This window comes from Schistocerca americana, chromosome 2 (assembly GCF_021461395.2).
Source record: "Schistocerca americana isolate TAMUIC-IGC-003095 chromosome 2, iqSchAmer2.1, whole genome shotgun sequence".
Lineage (NCBI taxonomy): Eukaryota > Metazoa > Arthropoda > Insecta > Orthoptera > Acrididae > Schistocerca > Schistocerca americana.
In genome coordinates, this window is record NC_060120.1 from 169,675,954 (window position 1) to 169,693,193 (window position 17,240).

The 17,240-nt window shown below is 40.1% G+C and overlaps 1 protein-coding gene across 9 annotated transcripts in view; it reads left to right on the plus strand.

Annotated features, from left to right (window-relative positions):
• Positions 1-17,240, plus strand: part of LOC124589161 (protein Mpv17-like) — a 311,532-nt gene that overhangs the window by 117,955 nt on the left and 176,337 nt on the right. For 3 of the 9 annotated variants that reach the window (XM_047131533.1, XM_047131534.1, XM_047131535.1), the window contains exons 1-2: positions 867-1,057; positions 12,723-12,798. The exons of 1 other annotated variant lie outside the window; for it this stretch is intronic. In XM_047131533.1, coding sequence (XP_046987489.1) covers positions 901-1,057; positions 12,723-12,798 — 233 coding nt within the window. In that variant the 5' untranslated portion in view covers positions 867-900. 5 more of the 9 variants (XM_047131536.1, XM_047131540.1, XM_047131538.1 and 2 more) reach the window with 5 other exon arrangements.

A 17,240-nucleotide genomic window follows, 5' to 3' on the forward strand; every position in this document is an offset into this window, starting at 1 on the left:
AACACACATTATTAAATACATAAGCAACTAAATAAAAATATACGGTATCAAAAGAAAAGATAGGCCAGCAGCCTAAAGTCTCTGTGCTTTCTAAAACACTTTAAATATTTAACCATTTTCTTCATGAATAGTATACATCGGTTATAAACAAAGACATAGATGAATAAATATATTTATAAGCATGCTGCTACCGTTTTTTCGTGTAACTGTGGAGTACTTATGGCCTGGCGCGATCGATAGTAATCGGCCACTTTGATCTCCAATAACTCATGCACTATTTAAGTTACATGCCTGTAATTCATACCAAATTAGGTTTACACTAATAGCTTTCTAAAGACACGGCGATCGACAAAATCAGATGAAGCGTTTATATTTTGCAAATTCGTTGCTGGGTGTTACTTGTATAATTTACCGTCAGATGCTAAACTTTAAATTAATAAAGATATTGAAAATCTGATTACACCATCAGAATCGTCGTGCAAATAATAGTACTGTATATGTTTCTTTTTAAGGCATCATGATTCATCTGGCTACTGTTAATTACTGTACGAACTGTGGAAAGTCTACCATTAAGGTTTCACGAAGTCCGGCATCTTTGGCACTCCTGACATAGACATCTCCTTCATCGACAAACGACACAAATCACCGTCCTCGTCACAGCGGAATTCCCAGCCACGCGGCTAGACCATGCGCTGGGGTTACCCCTCTCGTCCGGCTAACGTATGGCACCACGTGTTTGCTAACGAGCTCGGCCCTGCCGCGCGACCCGAGCGGTGGCCGCCAACTCTGAACTTGGAATATTTCCAGGGCGCCGCAACTCGCCCGTTACCTCACACGCTTCTCGTGGGTATTTTATTAACCAGCTGCAACGTCACGATGTTCTTTCGAAGTTGATGTGCCATGTGGTGTGAATGCTCAGGAGTTCCTCTGACGGACGACGCTCAAAAACTTGACGGTGATGTTCCAACAAGTGTGAATCCACCTCAAATCAGCCGTCCGCCGGTGTGGCGAGCAACACGTTCATTCCATCAGCCAGCTGGGCAGGCAGGATGCTCAGGTCTATCAGCCACATGGAGTTATGCCACACTAAGCGTTTTTAGTCTAGTGTCATTCGAACGGTGAAACAAACATAACAAGCTTAACACTGCAGTCTGCGAACACAACATTGGCAAGACCGATTTCTTCCATTCTATAACGAGTATTTATTTACGATTTGCATGTGTGTACATAGTCTGCTCGTACTGCCCAGAGATTGTCTGAACAGAAATTTCCAGGTGTTCTAATCCCGAGTCGTCATGAAATTGACAAATTAGTGAATAAATTTTGTGTAACGGGAAAAGTTAATGACAAGGAGTGTCATCTCGTTGACACTGCACACTACCTGGAAAATTCCCCTAAGAAGTCTCTTACACATATTTCACTTCTAAAGCAAATTTCTTGCACATCTGTACACAGAGCTGCTAAGTTACTTGGGCTAAGGCCCTGTAAAGTAAGAATAGAGCAAGAACTTAAACCTGGTGATCCCATGCATATGGTTAGCTTTTGCGAACAGGTTTTCAGACATGTGCATGACGGTGAACTGGATCTTTATCTAATTGTGTTTTCAGACGAGGTCTTCTTCCATTTGCATCGGTATGTTAATTCCCAAAACTGTTGACAGACCTATTCTGCTTCTCGAGAAACCCCTTCACGACCAGAAAATAGTGGTGACACAGTAACAGTCCTAATGAAACAGGTAACAGTGAAAGATAAGTGCAAAACATTTTGCAACCCGTTTTTTCAATGAAATGAGTAAAACAGAATGAAGCTTGGCATTTTTTCAACAAGATTTGGGAAGGGCCAACACAGCCAATGTTCGTTTGTACGCAGTTCACGTTGTGTTCCATGACAGAGTCATAAGCAACAACATCTGGCCCGCTTGAAGTTCCGATTTATCTCCGTGTGATTTCTGTTTGCTGAGCGGGAAGGGTTGGGGGCACTTATGCGATAAAGTGTACACAACAATTCCGCAACGGTACAGGAACTCAAGAATAATATCTGCAAGTCAATTAATTCTATTTCCCAACAGAATTCAACCATCTGATGAATAATTTTCTTGAGTTGTCAGAAACGCGTGGAAACTATGGCAGGTTATTCCAGCATCTTCTTATGTGGCATTGGTGAGTACGAAATTTATTTGTATATGTATCAAATTTAATACTGCGGTTCTAAACATGCGACTCGTCATCTGATTCGCTGGGCAACGGACAGATCGCTGCGCGCCATGTCCTGCGCCGTGTGTGCGGTCATCAGATAAATGGAACACCCTGTATTATGCAAAGAAAGAGACTGAAATAGTTACAAAAGAAAGCAAGAAAGAAAGAAAAGCAAAACACCTTGTACCAACAGTAGGCCTTCTGAAGTCAATGGCGTATCGTATCCGGATATTCACAAATTTCTTCCAAATGGCTCGTTTGTGGACACATGCTTATTGGAACGTTTCTGTTATCCTGTACTTCTACGCTTATCAATTTTTGTTTTTAAGACACACCCAGTATAATACGAAGTGTGCTGTTCTACGGATGAATAAAGCAATCAGTCATGTTCAAGGTTTCATCGACAGCGGTCACGGAAATGGTCTTACTTTGTTGTCCTTTATGATCATACTTTATATTGTTCTGTATTTCATATGGAATGTAAACCAAACATGTTCAGAGTCTACGGCGGATAATCAAAATTTTATCCGCAATGTATTTGAGATGATGTTGCACTTGAAAAGAAAGAATGACACATCTTTGACCGAGGAGCTTTGTGATGAAAACTGGTGATTTGCTGTTGTGGCGTGGAAGTTTAAATAAATGCTGAAAAAAATTTATATATATACGTTTTGTCGCACTGATTATTGTTTTATTTTGCATCTTATAAGTCTTCGCGTGCGGATCGTTTCTGACTGACCCTTAGTGTTTTATGTTTTGGATATATTACTCTGAGGAAATGTTCTCTACAAACATTGTTGACATTTGGCGTCACTGTCATTAGATCATTTAAAACATTTATCATGCCATTTAGACGGAGTAAAGCGTAAATTGGTTGCCATAAGATCATCCCAAATCCTAAGGCCCATTATGTTGCCCGTGAGTTAATTTTCTGTAGTGAGGTATGTATATGGTTTATAGTATCTACCTATAACATGAGACCAAGAGTGTGAATTGATGTCTCGAAGCGTTTACAGTAGATGACTGATCATGTTTCTGTAGTAATCTTTCTTATTGAAAACATATCGTTTGTGTGGCCGTTTGAATTCGTTTCCGTTTAAAGACAACTGTTACGGGAACGTAAATGGCCACTAATTTAGTTAGCTGAAACTGAGTTCAGCAGCTCGTTACTAAATGTGGTTTACCAGTGAAGTTCGGAACTGTCTTGTGGTTTGTGTTTATTTTCAATGACACTTATGGCCGGTTGTACTTTTTAGAGTGAGATAATCGAAATGACTACATAATAAACATTTCCTGTTCCTGTGCATTGTGCTGACAATTATTTACTAAATCTCACTTGATGTTCTGTATTCCCATAATGACCATAAGGCTAAACCTCAGGTTATGGGGAAGTTGCTTCTGTAGTATACCGCGCAAACAACAATTTTTAATTGCAGGGTGCTGTTGTGTACTGAGGACACAGTAGGTACTAACATTTGCAGTTAGTAATAGATATGAGAATAAAATTGTACATTGGGAACACACTAGATACTTTAACACTTAACGTTAGCAGTTAGTGATAGATATAAGAATAGAATTATATCCCGCTCATTGTGGTACACTAGCTACTGCAGTTTACTTATCACTGCATTGTTCCTGTAAACTGTACTGCACAACTATACTGTATTTAAAGAGTGATCCCATTGGCCAAGCAACATGTATTGATACCAAAAAAAGTTTGCCGTAACGGACCTGTAGCATAGCCTAATGTTTATGCGTATTTAGGCCTACTGCACTTTTCTTCATAAAAAGTAAAACTTAGAGATAAATTCAGGATGCCTGTATTAGATTATGGACAAGTCTCTGGCGAATAATTTGATGCATATTATTTATAAGTAATGTACATAAAATACAAAAAATGGAAGGAGGAATCCAGTACATAACTTTTATGTTGTTGTAATGATTACTTATTTCCGGACAAATAGTCTCAGTTAAGAGACCACCTTCATGTTGTGGGTTAACACTGAATTAAATTTTACTGCATTTACTGTAAACTAATGTGTTAAGCTGCAATTTCGTACATCTTCTAGGTACTCATTTATGTACCAAGAACATTCCTTTTACTTTGTGCAGGCTTACTCCATGAATTGTAGATAGTAACTTGACATAACTTGGGTAGAAATAAATATGTGGGTTACACAATATAGTTCTTTATTACATATGTAACAATTATGCAAATTTACAGATGACTTTTACAGTATAGCCTTACTAGCTTAATATGTGAATGAAAGCTCTGTAGAATTACCATTCTTACTGCACTAGTAGGATACAGGAAACAGGTTTCTAAATATTTAGGCTATTTATAGGAGGCATGTCTAAAGAGAGGTATCATGTTTAGTTTATTATTTAGTAATGTCTTAGAATTTTAGTCCACAATCTGCATAAAATTGTAAGTAACTTCATTCTTTCTTTATTAAGCTGTGACAAAGGCTATGTGTAAAACGTGATAAGCTGATTTCATCCTTTGTGCTGTTATCAAGTAATCATACAGATCAACAGAAAAAAAGAGGGAAAAATTAATGCTCGCAATGCTTATATTACCTTATAATGTATAAAATTATCTCCAGCTGTCAGACTATACTTACAACATGTACAGATATCTTAATATCTGTGTGTAAAACACAGATTACATGTACATACATGCAGAAATATGTTTCTGCTTGCACTTCATAAAAGATAAGGTACATATATCGGTAATGGAATATATGTATACAAGTGGTAGTATAAAAATTACTTTAAAAATTTCCTGTAAACGCACATCCCATAGTCTGAACTTCATTTACTGACAAACTTGCACATACATATTTCTAAGTAATCAGTACACATTTTAAGTATGCACTTCCAATTGCTGGTTTTTTATGTGAGACATAGTAATGACATGGACTTCTAAGTGCCACTACTCAAGAGGATATCTCATGCAAGTGTATTGTCAGGATGGCCTCACAGCTACCCAGGGAGCTAATAGGTTCACGGTAATTATTTTCCAATGGTAATACTAGAGTAGTGTAGCAGTGGAGCTGTAGGGGAAGACACTGGCAGGCAAAGCCCAAGAGCAGTTAAACATCTAGATGACTACTCGAAGATTGTTGAAACACTTATTACCAAGATCTGAAGGAATTGGGAGGTTCCCTTCAGGTTAGGAAGTGGCAGCTAGCAGCAGCAGCAGTGGCAATAGCAAAAGTTCATCCAAGCAGCATGGTGGTAGTATCTTACTGTGTCAACCTCACTGGTTCCTCTGCTGTCACTTTATAGGGAGTGAACAAGAGCTAATTTTGCCAAAGCTTCCACATCACCATTAAACTCAACCATTGTTGACATAATGTTAATTCAGGGCTGTTCATTCATATGTTTCTCTAGCTAGTGCAACAGGGCACTGGGCAGTGATTTCAGTGCTCTCTCCCTCAGGAAGGAAAAAATGTGTAGTGGAGAATTTTCTTGCTGTTTTGAATGATTACATTGGTGTTAGGCCTTAGGGCTGGTTATATTTATTAACATTCATTTGCTGACAATCTATACTTAACAGGAAAATTAGTAGAAGAATATCATTTCTGACAGTCTCCCAGAATTTTTTTTCTTGCTGTCTGATGACATTACATGGTCACTCATTGTTACAATGACTTGTTTCACATCATTACAATTTATTGTGCTAAATAATCCATGGAACATGAAACTAAGTAACTAGATAACAGTACTCATAGCTCGGGCAATAAAGTTACACTCAGTATTTTCACATTGTTACATGTACTATTGTTACATGTACTGCAATAAATACTCCAAACTGGTATGGTTGTGCTGTGTGTGATCAAATGGGGCAGGCAAACTGTCTAGAGTGGTGTGCAGGTACATGAGGAATCAAGATTGTGTTTGTAATTATCATGGTACATCCAGTGATCGTAAATGCATATGGTGGGATGGGTGAAGCTCAAGACAAAATTAGCTCACACTGTTCCTTCACTCTTCGTTCTTTCCACCAATATCCCCCTCCCCCACCCCCACCCCCCTCTTTTTTTAAAAAGAAAAAGTGCTGGTTGCAGATGCAGAGCTTTTAGAGCACCACAGCACAATGGTGGCCCTAGTCTGATGTTGAAGTTTCATATTGACCAGTAATGTCAATTCTTTAATTTGATGTGGGTCCCCTATCGTAAGTAACGAATTCCTTTGCCCTGTCCTTAAGCATAGATGGATTTATCACAATCAGGCATTGGCTGACATGAAATTTTAGTAGGCAGGCTTGCCCTGCAGAGTTCCTTCCTGGCGTTCCAAAGCCTTAATGTTTGCTTTCTTCATCAGTCTTCAAACTGATCTTTGTAGTTGCAAGATCATATGCAGATGACATATCTTTTCCTTGGATGGTTTCGCTATTTCAGGAGGTGAGGGCATGTTTTGCCCCTACACAATTTCACAAGGAGAGAGTTTGTGCTTTCATGAACTTTAGAGTTACACTCAGTTGACATGTAAGGGAACAAGATGCCCTAATCATTGTGGTGGCTGTTCACATAATGACTTAAAATTGTGCATATTGCCATGTGCAGCTGCACAACTCTCCCGATTGCTGTTGGATGCACTTTGCTAGTCTGTAGCTTCCGGATTGATAACAGTGGACACAGTTGCTTCAAAGTTCTGTAATGAAGTTGGGCCGTTGGTCTGTTGTATGTGCCTCAAGTGTCCCAAATTTTAATACTTATTTTGTTAACATTGCATGGGGCATATCCCTGTACCAGGATTGTAATCGCTGTCAAGTATTGTGATAAATGGCCAGTAATTGTAAGACTATAGTAGTTTTGTGCATACTCTTATGTGCAGTCATCTCAAAAGGCTGGTTTGCCTCTGTCAACCTCTTCAAAGATGTGTACTGATGGGTGAGCTCTGTCCTTTACACATAGATCACACAGATCTTTACAAAAATGTTCCACAATTCATTTACTGCTGGTCTCACAATAATTTTCAGCAATCCATTGATCTGCAGCACACCAACCCTCATGTCCTACCAGAATTGAATAATTGCCTTGCCTCAGCACTTCATTGTGCAAACTAGCTGGCACAGCAATAAGTTGGCCATGATGGGTCTGCTTATGTAGAATCCTAATGTCAGAACAGAACTGTGCTTGTGTAGTCAACTGCTGATGACCAGGGTCAGCACTATATTGTACTTGCCATGTAGAAAGAGAAATGTCAACCCATTCTGTTGTGTGCAGCATCAGACAACCTCTCGACATTTCTGTGAGCTTTCCCCGGATTGAGTATGACTTTGTAATGTCCTGCAAAGGCATAATGCCTGCTATGTAAGCCAAGTATTTTTTTTTCAGGCTTTTGAATGTGATGTCTTCGGTTACCACCTTACAATGCCTGCCATGCAAATAAAGGCAGATGTAGGTGAAACCATAGTTTAAGCTGAGGATTCCTTCTTCTGTGGTACTGTGATTCTTTTCAGCCTTGTTCTGCTGTATTGTGCCATAAATTAATTCGATGCCATGATCTACCCATTTCCTGACTTCAAATGCTTCGTAGGGTTTGTTTGCTGGCATGACTAGGCAAAGTAAATGGATGTTGGTACTCCTGATAGCTGAGGACAGGGCTAGTTGTCAAGTCCTTCAGAGGAACTTTACCGACTGTTTTAGAAGGTGGGTGCTGGGTTTCTCTAATCTCCAAAGTTGGACATAAATCTGTGGTAGTGTGTGGTCAGTTCTAAGAAGGATCACAACTCGTTTTCTGGGGTAGGGAACTCCTGCTCAGCTGGATATCTATTCACACTCCATCTTGGCCAGTAATATGGCCTGAATAGTGGGCTTTGTTTGCTGTGGAGTGACTTGTTTCCAGGTGTATTGCTGAATGTGCCTTTCAAAGTCAGCTATGCATGTTTCTATAATTCCCCCTGTGCTCCTCAATGCTCTCGACAAAATAATAGTATGGCATCCAAGTACATAGTACACTGTCGTGCTATTGGGCCTCATAAAATGCATTCCAGCAGCCAGTGATTCATTGCCTACACATTCTTAACTCCAAGTGACAAGCAGCAGTACTGGTAATGTCCTGATGGAAAGTAAACATGGTCTTGAGTCAGTCCCCAGCCACTACTACCGATTGATGTTACTAGTCTAATATTGTGAATTAATGACATTCCATTTTGTCCAAAGTTTCTGTAATATTTGGGGTAGTTTAAGTTGCAGCTTTGCTTCCATCCATTATTTTTTGTTTACGTGATAACCATGGGGCTTGCCATCACAGAGCTGTTGGTCCAAGAATTCTTTCATAACTTGTTTGAAATGGTGCAGAACTTGATACTGGTGATTCATTCCAAGTGGAAATCAGGTGTAGCATAAATGGAGTGTTCCCAGAGGATTAAATATGATATGATCTGGGCCACAAAGCATTGCACCATGTCCAAAACCTTATTTACTGGTGAGGGAATGGCCATCCATAATGTATTAACCCATTAACACTGGGCATCGCATCATAGCAGTGCAACTCTGACAAATGTATGGTTAACTGTTTTCAAGTGGCAGGGCTGATAGGTGCAGATTCTACATGAAGCTACCAACGCTTCTGACGTGTGCTGCCCTGTCCTGAATGTTTTGGGTACTTCTAGAGTTTTTTTTTTTTCCTATCATGAAGAAATTTATTCAGGCATCAAGGGGTTAACTGATAACTTGGTTCAGATATGCATTCAACCTGCTCTTCCTCTATGTTTCAATGTTATGTCGGATGAGTCATCTCTAAGGGACCACATTTGCAGTCTCATTGGCTATCCACAGCATTTGGTTTAGCAGTGTGCAGTTCTGTACTTTTGGGAGTAATACCTAAATGGAACAATGCCTCTTCTAGCACCACTATACGCTGTTCAATATCAACTTTAGCATCATGTGCAGACAGATGCCAGAGGATGATGTCTTTACTGCCAAACTGTGGAAATACTCCAAAAACTGAAAGTCACTCTTTCCCACTGTGCAGCTAAACCACTCTGGACCAGTGGAATTTACTGGACTTTCTACCATAGTTTGAAGGTCATTGAGGTACTTACATAACCCAAATTTTGACATAGCCACATTGGTGGCTCGATAAACCTTTCTTAAAAATTGTCACATTTTTTAATATTCTTGTAACTGCAGTATTTCTGAGTCATGTTCAATAACATATGTGGGCAGCTTTTATGTGTCGTATCGTATAATAATGCTTGTCACACGTGTACACCACACAAGTACATGTCAGTGGGAATGCCTGAAAATGGGAATGCCTGCAATTTTCTCCAGCCACGAGCCAGTGGACCGTCATGGTCCACAACCACAAAATCCCATAGGGCTTCTGTTATTAATTAATATAAAATACAATGCATAATTGAAATAACTACTCTTATTTTCTGGCTTGTGCTATAAGTCCTTACTGGTTTTTGCACAATGCTAAACACAATTTTAAAGCAGTAATGTTTTATTGTATGGAGCACACATTTGTCACAAAAAGTAAATGCTCTAACTGTACCCTCACAAATGCCCTACTTGTCCACAACTTCTACACTCTTGGAAATGGAAAAAAGAACACATTGACACCGGTGTGTCAGACCCACCATACTTGCTCCGGACACTGCGAGAGGGCTGTACAAGCAATGATCACATGCACGGCACAGCGGACACACCAGGAACCGCGGTGTTGGCCGTCGAATGGCGCTAGCTGCGCAGCATTTGCGCACCGCCGCCGTCAGTGTCAGCCAGTTTGCCGTGGCATACGGAGCTCCATCGCAGTCTTTAACACTGGTAGCATGCCGCGACAGCGTGGACGTGAACCGTATGTGCAGTTGACGGACTTTGAGCGAGGGCGTATAGTGGGCATGCGGGAGGCCGGGTGGACGTACCGCCGAATTGCTCAACACGTGGGGCGTGAGGTCTCCACAGTACATCGATGTTGTCGCCAGTGGTCGGCGGAAGGTGCACGTGCCCGTCGACCTGGGACCGGACCGCAGCGACGCACGGATGCACGCCAAGACCGTAGGATCCTACGCAGTGACGTAGGGGACCGCACCGCCACTTCCCAGCAAATTAGGGACACTGTTGCTCCTGGGGTATCGGCGAGGACCATTCGCAACCGTCTCCATGAAGCTGGGCTACAGTCCCGCACACCGTTAAGCCGTCTTCCGCTCACGCCCCAACATCGAGCAGCCCGCCTCCAGTGGTGTCGCGACAGGCGTGAATGGAGAGACGAATGGAGACGTGTCGTCTTCAGCGATGAGAGTCGCTTCTGCCTTGGTGCCAATGATGGTCGTATGCGTGTTTGGCGCCGTGCAGGTGAGCGCCACAATCAGGACTGCATACGAACGAGGTACACAGGGCCAACACCCGGCATCATGGTGTGGGGAGCGATCTCCTACACTGGCTGTACACCACTGGTGATCATCGAGGGGACACCGAATAGTGCACGGTACATCCAAACCGTCATCGAACCCATCGTTCTACCATTCCTAGACCGGCAAGGGAACTTGCTGTTCCAACAGGACAATGCACGTCCGCATGTATCCCGTGCCACCTAACGTGCTCTAGAAGGTGTAAGTCAACTACCCTGGCCAGCAAGATCTCCGGATCTGTCCCCCATTGAGCATGTTTGGGACTGGATGAAGCGTCGTCTCACGCGGTCTGCACGTCCAGCACGAATGCTGGTCCAACTGAGGCGCCACGTGGAAATGGCATGGCAAGCTGTTCCACAGGACTACATCCAGCATCTCTACGATCGTCTCCATGGGAGAATAGCAGCCTGCATTGCTGCGAAAGGTGGATATACACTGTACTAGTGCCGACATTGTGCATGCTCTGTTGCCTGTGTCTATGTGCCTGTGGTTCTGTCAGTGTGATCATGTGATGTATCTGACCCCAGGAATGTGTCAATAAAGTTTCCCCTTCCTGGGACAATGAATTCACGGTGTTCTTATTTCAATTTCCAGGAGTGTATATTGGGGTGCCCTGCAGTCACATTGTGCATGCTCTGACCATCCACACTGGTAACCTACCATTTCTGTGTTGTATACACCTCCCTTTCTTGCCCCTTTAGAGCTTTTTTCTCTGCTAGACCAATCATGATACCATGTCATGGTGCAATATTTTTAGAAATGCAGACCACACCTATGTGAGGTTTCTGCAGGCAAGCCTTGCAGGAAAGGTTTTAGTGCCCTCTTCTCCAATTTGCACATGAGGACCTTATTTGAATTTTCGGCAACAATTACCTCATAAGTATTAATATTTAACTTCCTAACACTGTCCATAACTGTGTCTGTGGTTCCCTACACCTCTAATGGGTACCTGCAGAAAAAGGTGTGTGTATTTGGGGGGAGGAAGATTCAAGACTTCTCGGTTTTAATTTAATTGATTTGGTTTGAGAATACATCATGTCCAAGAACTAAATTTGACAAGAATCACACAAAAATTATTATATCTTGAAAAGATTGATAGTTATCTACTTAGTATTTTTGACACTAGATCTGCTGGATTTTTTGAAGCCCATGAAACTTCTATCAGACAAAAATGTCCCATCTCTAAGTAGTGCGTGAACAGCTTGTTCTTAGTCTTTTTATTTCAGGCAGCTAGTTTATCTGTAACAAATTGTCTCTCTAATAATCTGTTATTTTGTTTTAATACTGAATAGAGTCTTGCTAGATACTTACAATTTATAAAAAAAATATTTTCATGTAACAAAATAAAAATTGAATATTATCTCAGTTTTTGTCCAGGTCAACATAAATAAGCAAATACTTGAATGTTGTTTGTAATATCTTGAATAAATCTTTCACACAATGGAAAATCCAGGATGGAATGTAACAATATTATCAGAAGGAAGTTGCTACTCAGCATATAGCGGAGATGCTGGGTTGCAGATAGGCACAACAAAAAGATTTTCACTCTTAAAGCTTTCTGCCAATTGCCTTTGTCAACGACACACACACACACACACACACACACACACACACACACACAAAAAAAAACTCAACTCACACACTCGACTGCAATCTCAGGCACTGCGAGCAGCAGCACCAGTGCATGATGGGAGCGGCGACTGGATGGGGGAAAGGAGGTGGCGCTGGGGCGGTTAGGGGGAGGGATAGTGGGGTGGGGATGGCGGACAGTGAAGTGCTGCAGGTTGGGCGGCAGGCAGGGGTGAGGTGGGGAGGGGGCTGGGATTAGTGAAAAAGGAAAGAAATAGAGAGAAATAAATAAATAGTTTTTTATTTTATATAAATATTTACTTGTTTTAGTTAAAGTTGCAACTCAAAGAGAAATTGAATTTTCAATAAAATTGGGTTACTGATACAAGCTTAACCAATTTGAATCTACATGCTATAAGTTATCACATGTATTTTTAAGTCAAAAAGAAAATAATAGTTTTAGGAAGTAAATGCATTTTTCTGAAGGCTTACATAGTCACCAGTTTTCTGTACCTAAGCGGGTAATGTGGTCAGTGCCACCAGTACAGGATCCAATGTCTGTTGTTATGATTTCATGTATTATTTTCTAGGCCTCTACACGCCCAAGTATCTGAAACGTTACCAAGCAGCAGCAGTGAACTCTTTTCAAGCGGACTTTTGTGTCAGGTAAAATAAAACAGAACTGACACGGTTTTAAATAATAAGACTCTATTAACTCAAAACTATCACAAAGGGATAGAATGTCGGGTGATAGCTTTGTGTACAAAAATATTAGAAATTAGTTTCATCTGTTTGGAGTAAACATCTTCGCCACTTCTTCCAATGAGTAGTGTGGCCAGTTCACCCAACCAGATACCATGTTGGCATTAGTGATCCACAGGAGAAACCATCGAGCTGAAATTCTTGTCAGTCTTACTGAGAACAATGATGGTGTATGTTATAACTATATGCAAATTGAAGGGGGATCACTGCTACCAGCTGCAGCAGGACATTAAGCAGAATCAGCAGTGATGAGTGAAAATGTGTATTGGACCGGTATTTGAACCCGGGATTCCCTGCTTACTAGGCAGCTGCAGAAACTACTGTGCTATCTGGGACACAGTGTTATCGCAATTGCACAGACAATCTCGGTACGTCTAACAGTCTATCCACACTCCTATCAAGCGCCATCTATCCACAGTCCCTGTCCATTAAACTCCTGTGGGAATCTCGAAGCAGCAGACAGGAGTATAATGTGACAGGGACTGTGGATAGGTGGCGCTTGATGGGAGTGCGGATCGGCTGTGAGGCGTACTGAGATAGTCCGTGCAATTGCGATAAGGTTGTCTCCCATATGGTACAGTGATTATTGCACCTGCCTAGTAAGCAGGAGATCCTGGGTTCAAATCCCGATCTGATACACATTTCTGTTCATTGCCGCTGATTCTTCTTGATGTCCCACTGCAGCTGATAGCAGGATCCCCTTCAGTTTACATACAGTGTTTCACAGCTGCAGGATCTGCGTGATATCTGTTCTTTTGAAGGAACAGACACCAAGTATTCAAATAATTGGTAAGCCTGGCTGAGCAGTGGACCCACTTTCTTCATTGTGAATGCACAAATATGTCCGGCCTCCTGTGGGAATCTCTCAGTAGTGAACGGGAGAATAATGGACAGTAACTGCGGATAGGTGTACACTTTGAGGTGTACCGAGATAATCCGTGCAGATGCGATTATGCTGTGTTGGATGGCGCAGTTGTTACTGTACATGTGTAATAAGCAGGAGATCCCGGGTTCGAATCCCAGTCCAGTATGCATTTTTGCTTGTCGCCTCTGATTCCGCTTAATGTCCTACTGTGGCTGATATCAGTGATCCCCCTTCAGTTTACAAAATTATAGTGTTTCACAGGTGTGGGATCTGTGTGGTATGTGTTCTTTTGATGGAACTGATGCCGTGCATTCAAATAATAAATGTATTATAACTAGTCAGACCACTTCTGGGAAGGCAGCAGCTCTGCTAAGGGCAAAAGCTATGCAATGATCATTTTCCCCACCCTGCCTACTTTTCTCTTCTTACTGTACTGATCTTACTTTTAATTTGTTACCTACATAAATTAGTGTGTTATATTAATTAATAGCTGTAGTTGCACTTTGAGATGTTATCAAATATGTTTATTAATTCTTTTAAATGTCATTTTTCTTCTACCCTTTGCATTGCATAACAGCAGTCTTAATTTGATTTCATATTGTTTGCTACAAACAGGTATCATATTTGAAGATGCACATCTTTATAATGTGCATTCATTAATCCATGCTACTTCCATTTGAAACTTATACAATAGCAGCTGGTTGGTGTGAGTTGCATATGATGATGAGTTGTCAGCATAGGAAGACAGTAAAATATCCCCCCCCCCCCCCCCCCCACACACACACACACAAACACACAACCTTCTAAAAATCCCACAGTGGCTCCACTACTTACTGCTCTGCCCCTGAGGTAAGAGGCAATCTTTACTTAGCTCATGGCTGAATTCACCAACATCAGTTAAAATGAAGCACATCTTTTACTTATTTATTGGTCCAAGAATCAGTTTCGTACATTGTTTGTACATGTGATATAGGACAGTGGTAAACCTAGTTAGTTTACAATACAGTAGTCATTTTGACTACATTGTTGACGTAATAAAAATGCATAATAAAGTAGGTTGGCGTACTAAATTGCTTCTACATATGATAGTAGTAGTTATTAAGTGAGATGACATGATAAGAACAATGTAAACTATATTATGAATTGACAATTAGTGAAATTTGGTAAATGAGGTTTACTTATTATGATGTTCCATAAACTCAGACAAAGAATAGAAGCATTGGTCAAGCAAGAACTGTTTTAACTTTAAGTGCATTTAATGTTGGTATGCATTTTAGATAAGAAGGCATATGGTTATATAACATAGCTCCAGAATGATACACTCCTCTTTTTCCTAAGTTTGTATTTACTGTGTTCCTGTGTAGGTTCATCTTCTGTCTAGTTTCATATGTGTGTATATCATAGTAGTGTTTCAAGAGATTTTCCTTTTTTTAGATGCTCCCTTTTGTGAAAATTAGTATTTCGTATATATACAAGCAAGGCAGTGGCAATATTTTCAGAGTTTTAAAAAGGGGTCTACAGGAATCTTTACATTTAGCTTTTTTTTATCACTCTGATAATCTTTTTCTGTATTCTAAATGTTTTTGTAGTATTTTTGGAATTCCCCCAAAAAATTATTCTCTACATAAGTAGCGACTGTATACTGCAATGATACATTGTCAGCACTGATGAGCAGCTTGTATTTTTGAGTGAGGATCCTAACAGCATATGCTAGTGAATTCAGTCTCTTCTGTAAATTGTTTAGGTGTCTAATATTACTGCATCTGCAAGAATTTTTATTTGTTACTGAGCAAGAATAATATGCCTCTTAAGCAGGCCTTAACATTAGTTGAGGTTTATAGATTCTGCTGTGGCTTTCTAGAAATATGTTGTTATAAAACTGGCTGAGAACTGTGGGCCCCACAGACAGTTGACTTGGGGCAGATGTGGCCCATAGACTGCAGTTTGACAACCATTGGTATAGATTGTTCTGTCTTCTCTGCTCTTTGAAATTGCAGCAGCTGTTTACTGCTTTTTCCCACCTGATACCGCCTCTTATCAAGTTGACCAACTTGTAGCTTCCATCATTCTCACAGGGTGTCACTCCAAATGCCAGTTATATAAGGAACAGGTAACAACTATATTAGACACTAATCATTACTGCAACAACAAATTATACCCACAAGCATTCCTCCCGAATCAGTATATCTATTTGTGACAACTGTATAAAAATCCATACAGATATGTACACAGGCAGAAAGATGGAGTGAGGGTCTTTAATCTATAATAAGTGTAGTATTGCATGGTTATATGGATAGCTGCATCAGATAAAGACTTAGCTGATTAATACATGTCACCCCAGTTGATTTTATGTATTTTCTTGGTAACCTCATGAAAGCACACTGTGTTTGTAACCTGACATTTTCCACCAAAAACTGCGTGCCATACTATTCATTTGAATACACCACCAACTCCTTCAGCAATGCCCTTATCATGAGCTAACTTCCATGATGTATTAGGCTAATATAATAGAAAATGTTACTGATTAACCACACAAGGCTTATTCCTAATTGAAGAAATATTAAAAAACACATAACCTAATAAATAATAACATTTTTAATTATTTATAGTAAGACTAATATGAAGTTCAAAGTTTCTGATTATTTGCATGTTATTAGATTTTCCTGCATATTTTTAAACGGATAGATTGCTACTCACCAGGTAGAGAAGGAGGTGAGTCGCAGACAGGCACAATGAAAACTACTAAACATTTAAGCTTGCAGCCCAAAGAACTTCTTCGGAAATAGAAAGCACTCAAATTGACACAAGTTCAACTCTCTGAAAAAGACCTTTTGGCTGAAAGCTTAAATCTGTAGTAGTCTCTTCATTGTGCCTGTTTGTGACTCAGCGCATCCTCTGTGTGGTGAGTAGCAATCTATCCTTTTTGTAATATTGTTGTTATTTCATCCTGAGTTTTCCATTGTTTGACTTTCCCTTATATTTATTACTTATGAAGCATACTTGCACTCAAAATATCATTAGTATTTTTTAAATAATATAAAATGATTTATTTTACTGTGACTGAATGGGACAGATATATATTTTACTGTGACTGAATGGGATAGATATATATTGACTGTGTTAAAAGGCATGCTTGTATTACAGCACAACAATGAAATTTTACGTGTTACTAACAGCATTAGTTATAAAAATAAAAATACAAAAAAAGCTACAAAAATCAAAATACAAAAAATTAATCACACCATACCATAGAAAATTTGTCACTGAAAGCATTGTTCAAGAGCTTGCTTTCTTATCAGATATGTAGATTTGCATCCTCAACCACAAAGAAAGTACATTGTTACCATGTATATTTTATACAGAGTAGTCAAATTTGAACTCGACTGCAACAAATTTACCTACAATAATCATGGATTTAAAGTTTTTTTTTGAGTGTGGTGGAATGGCCCCATAATTAAGTGATTTTGTAAGGTTCTACAGT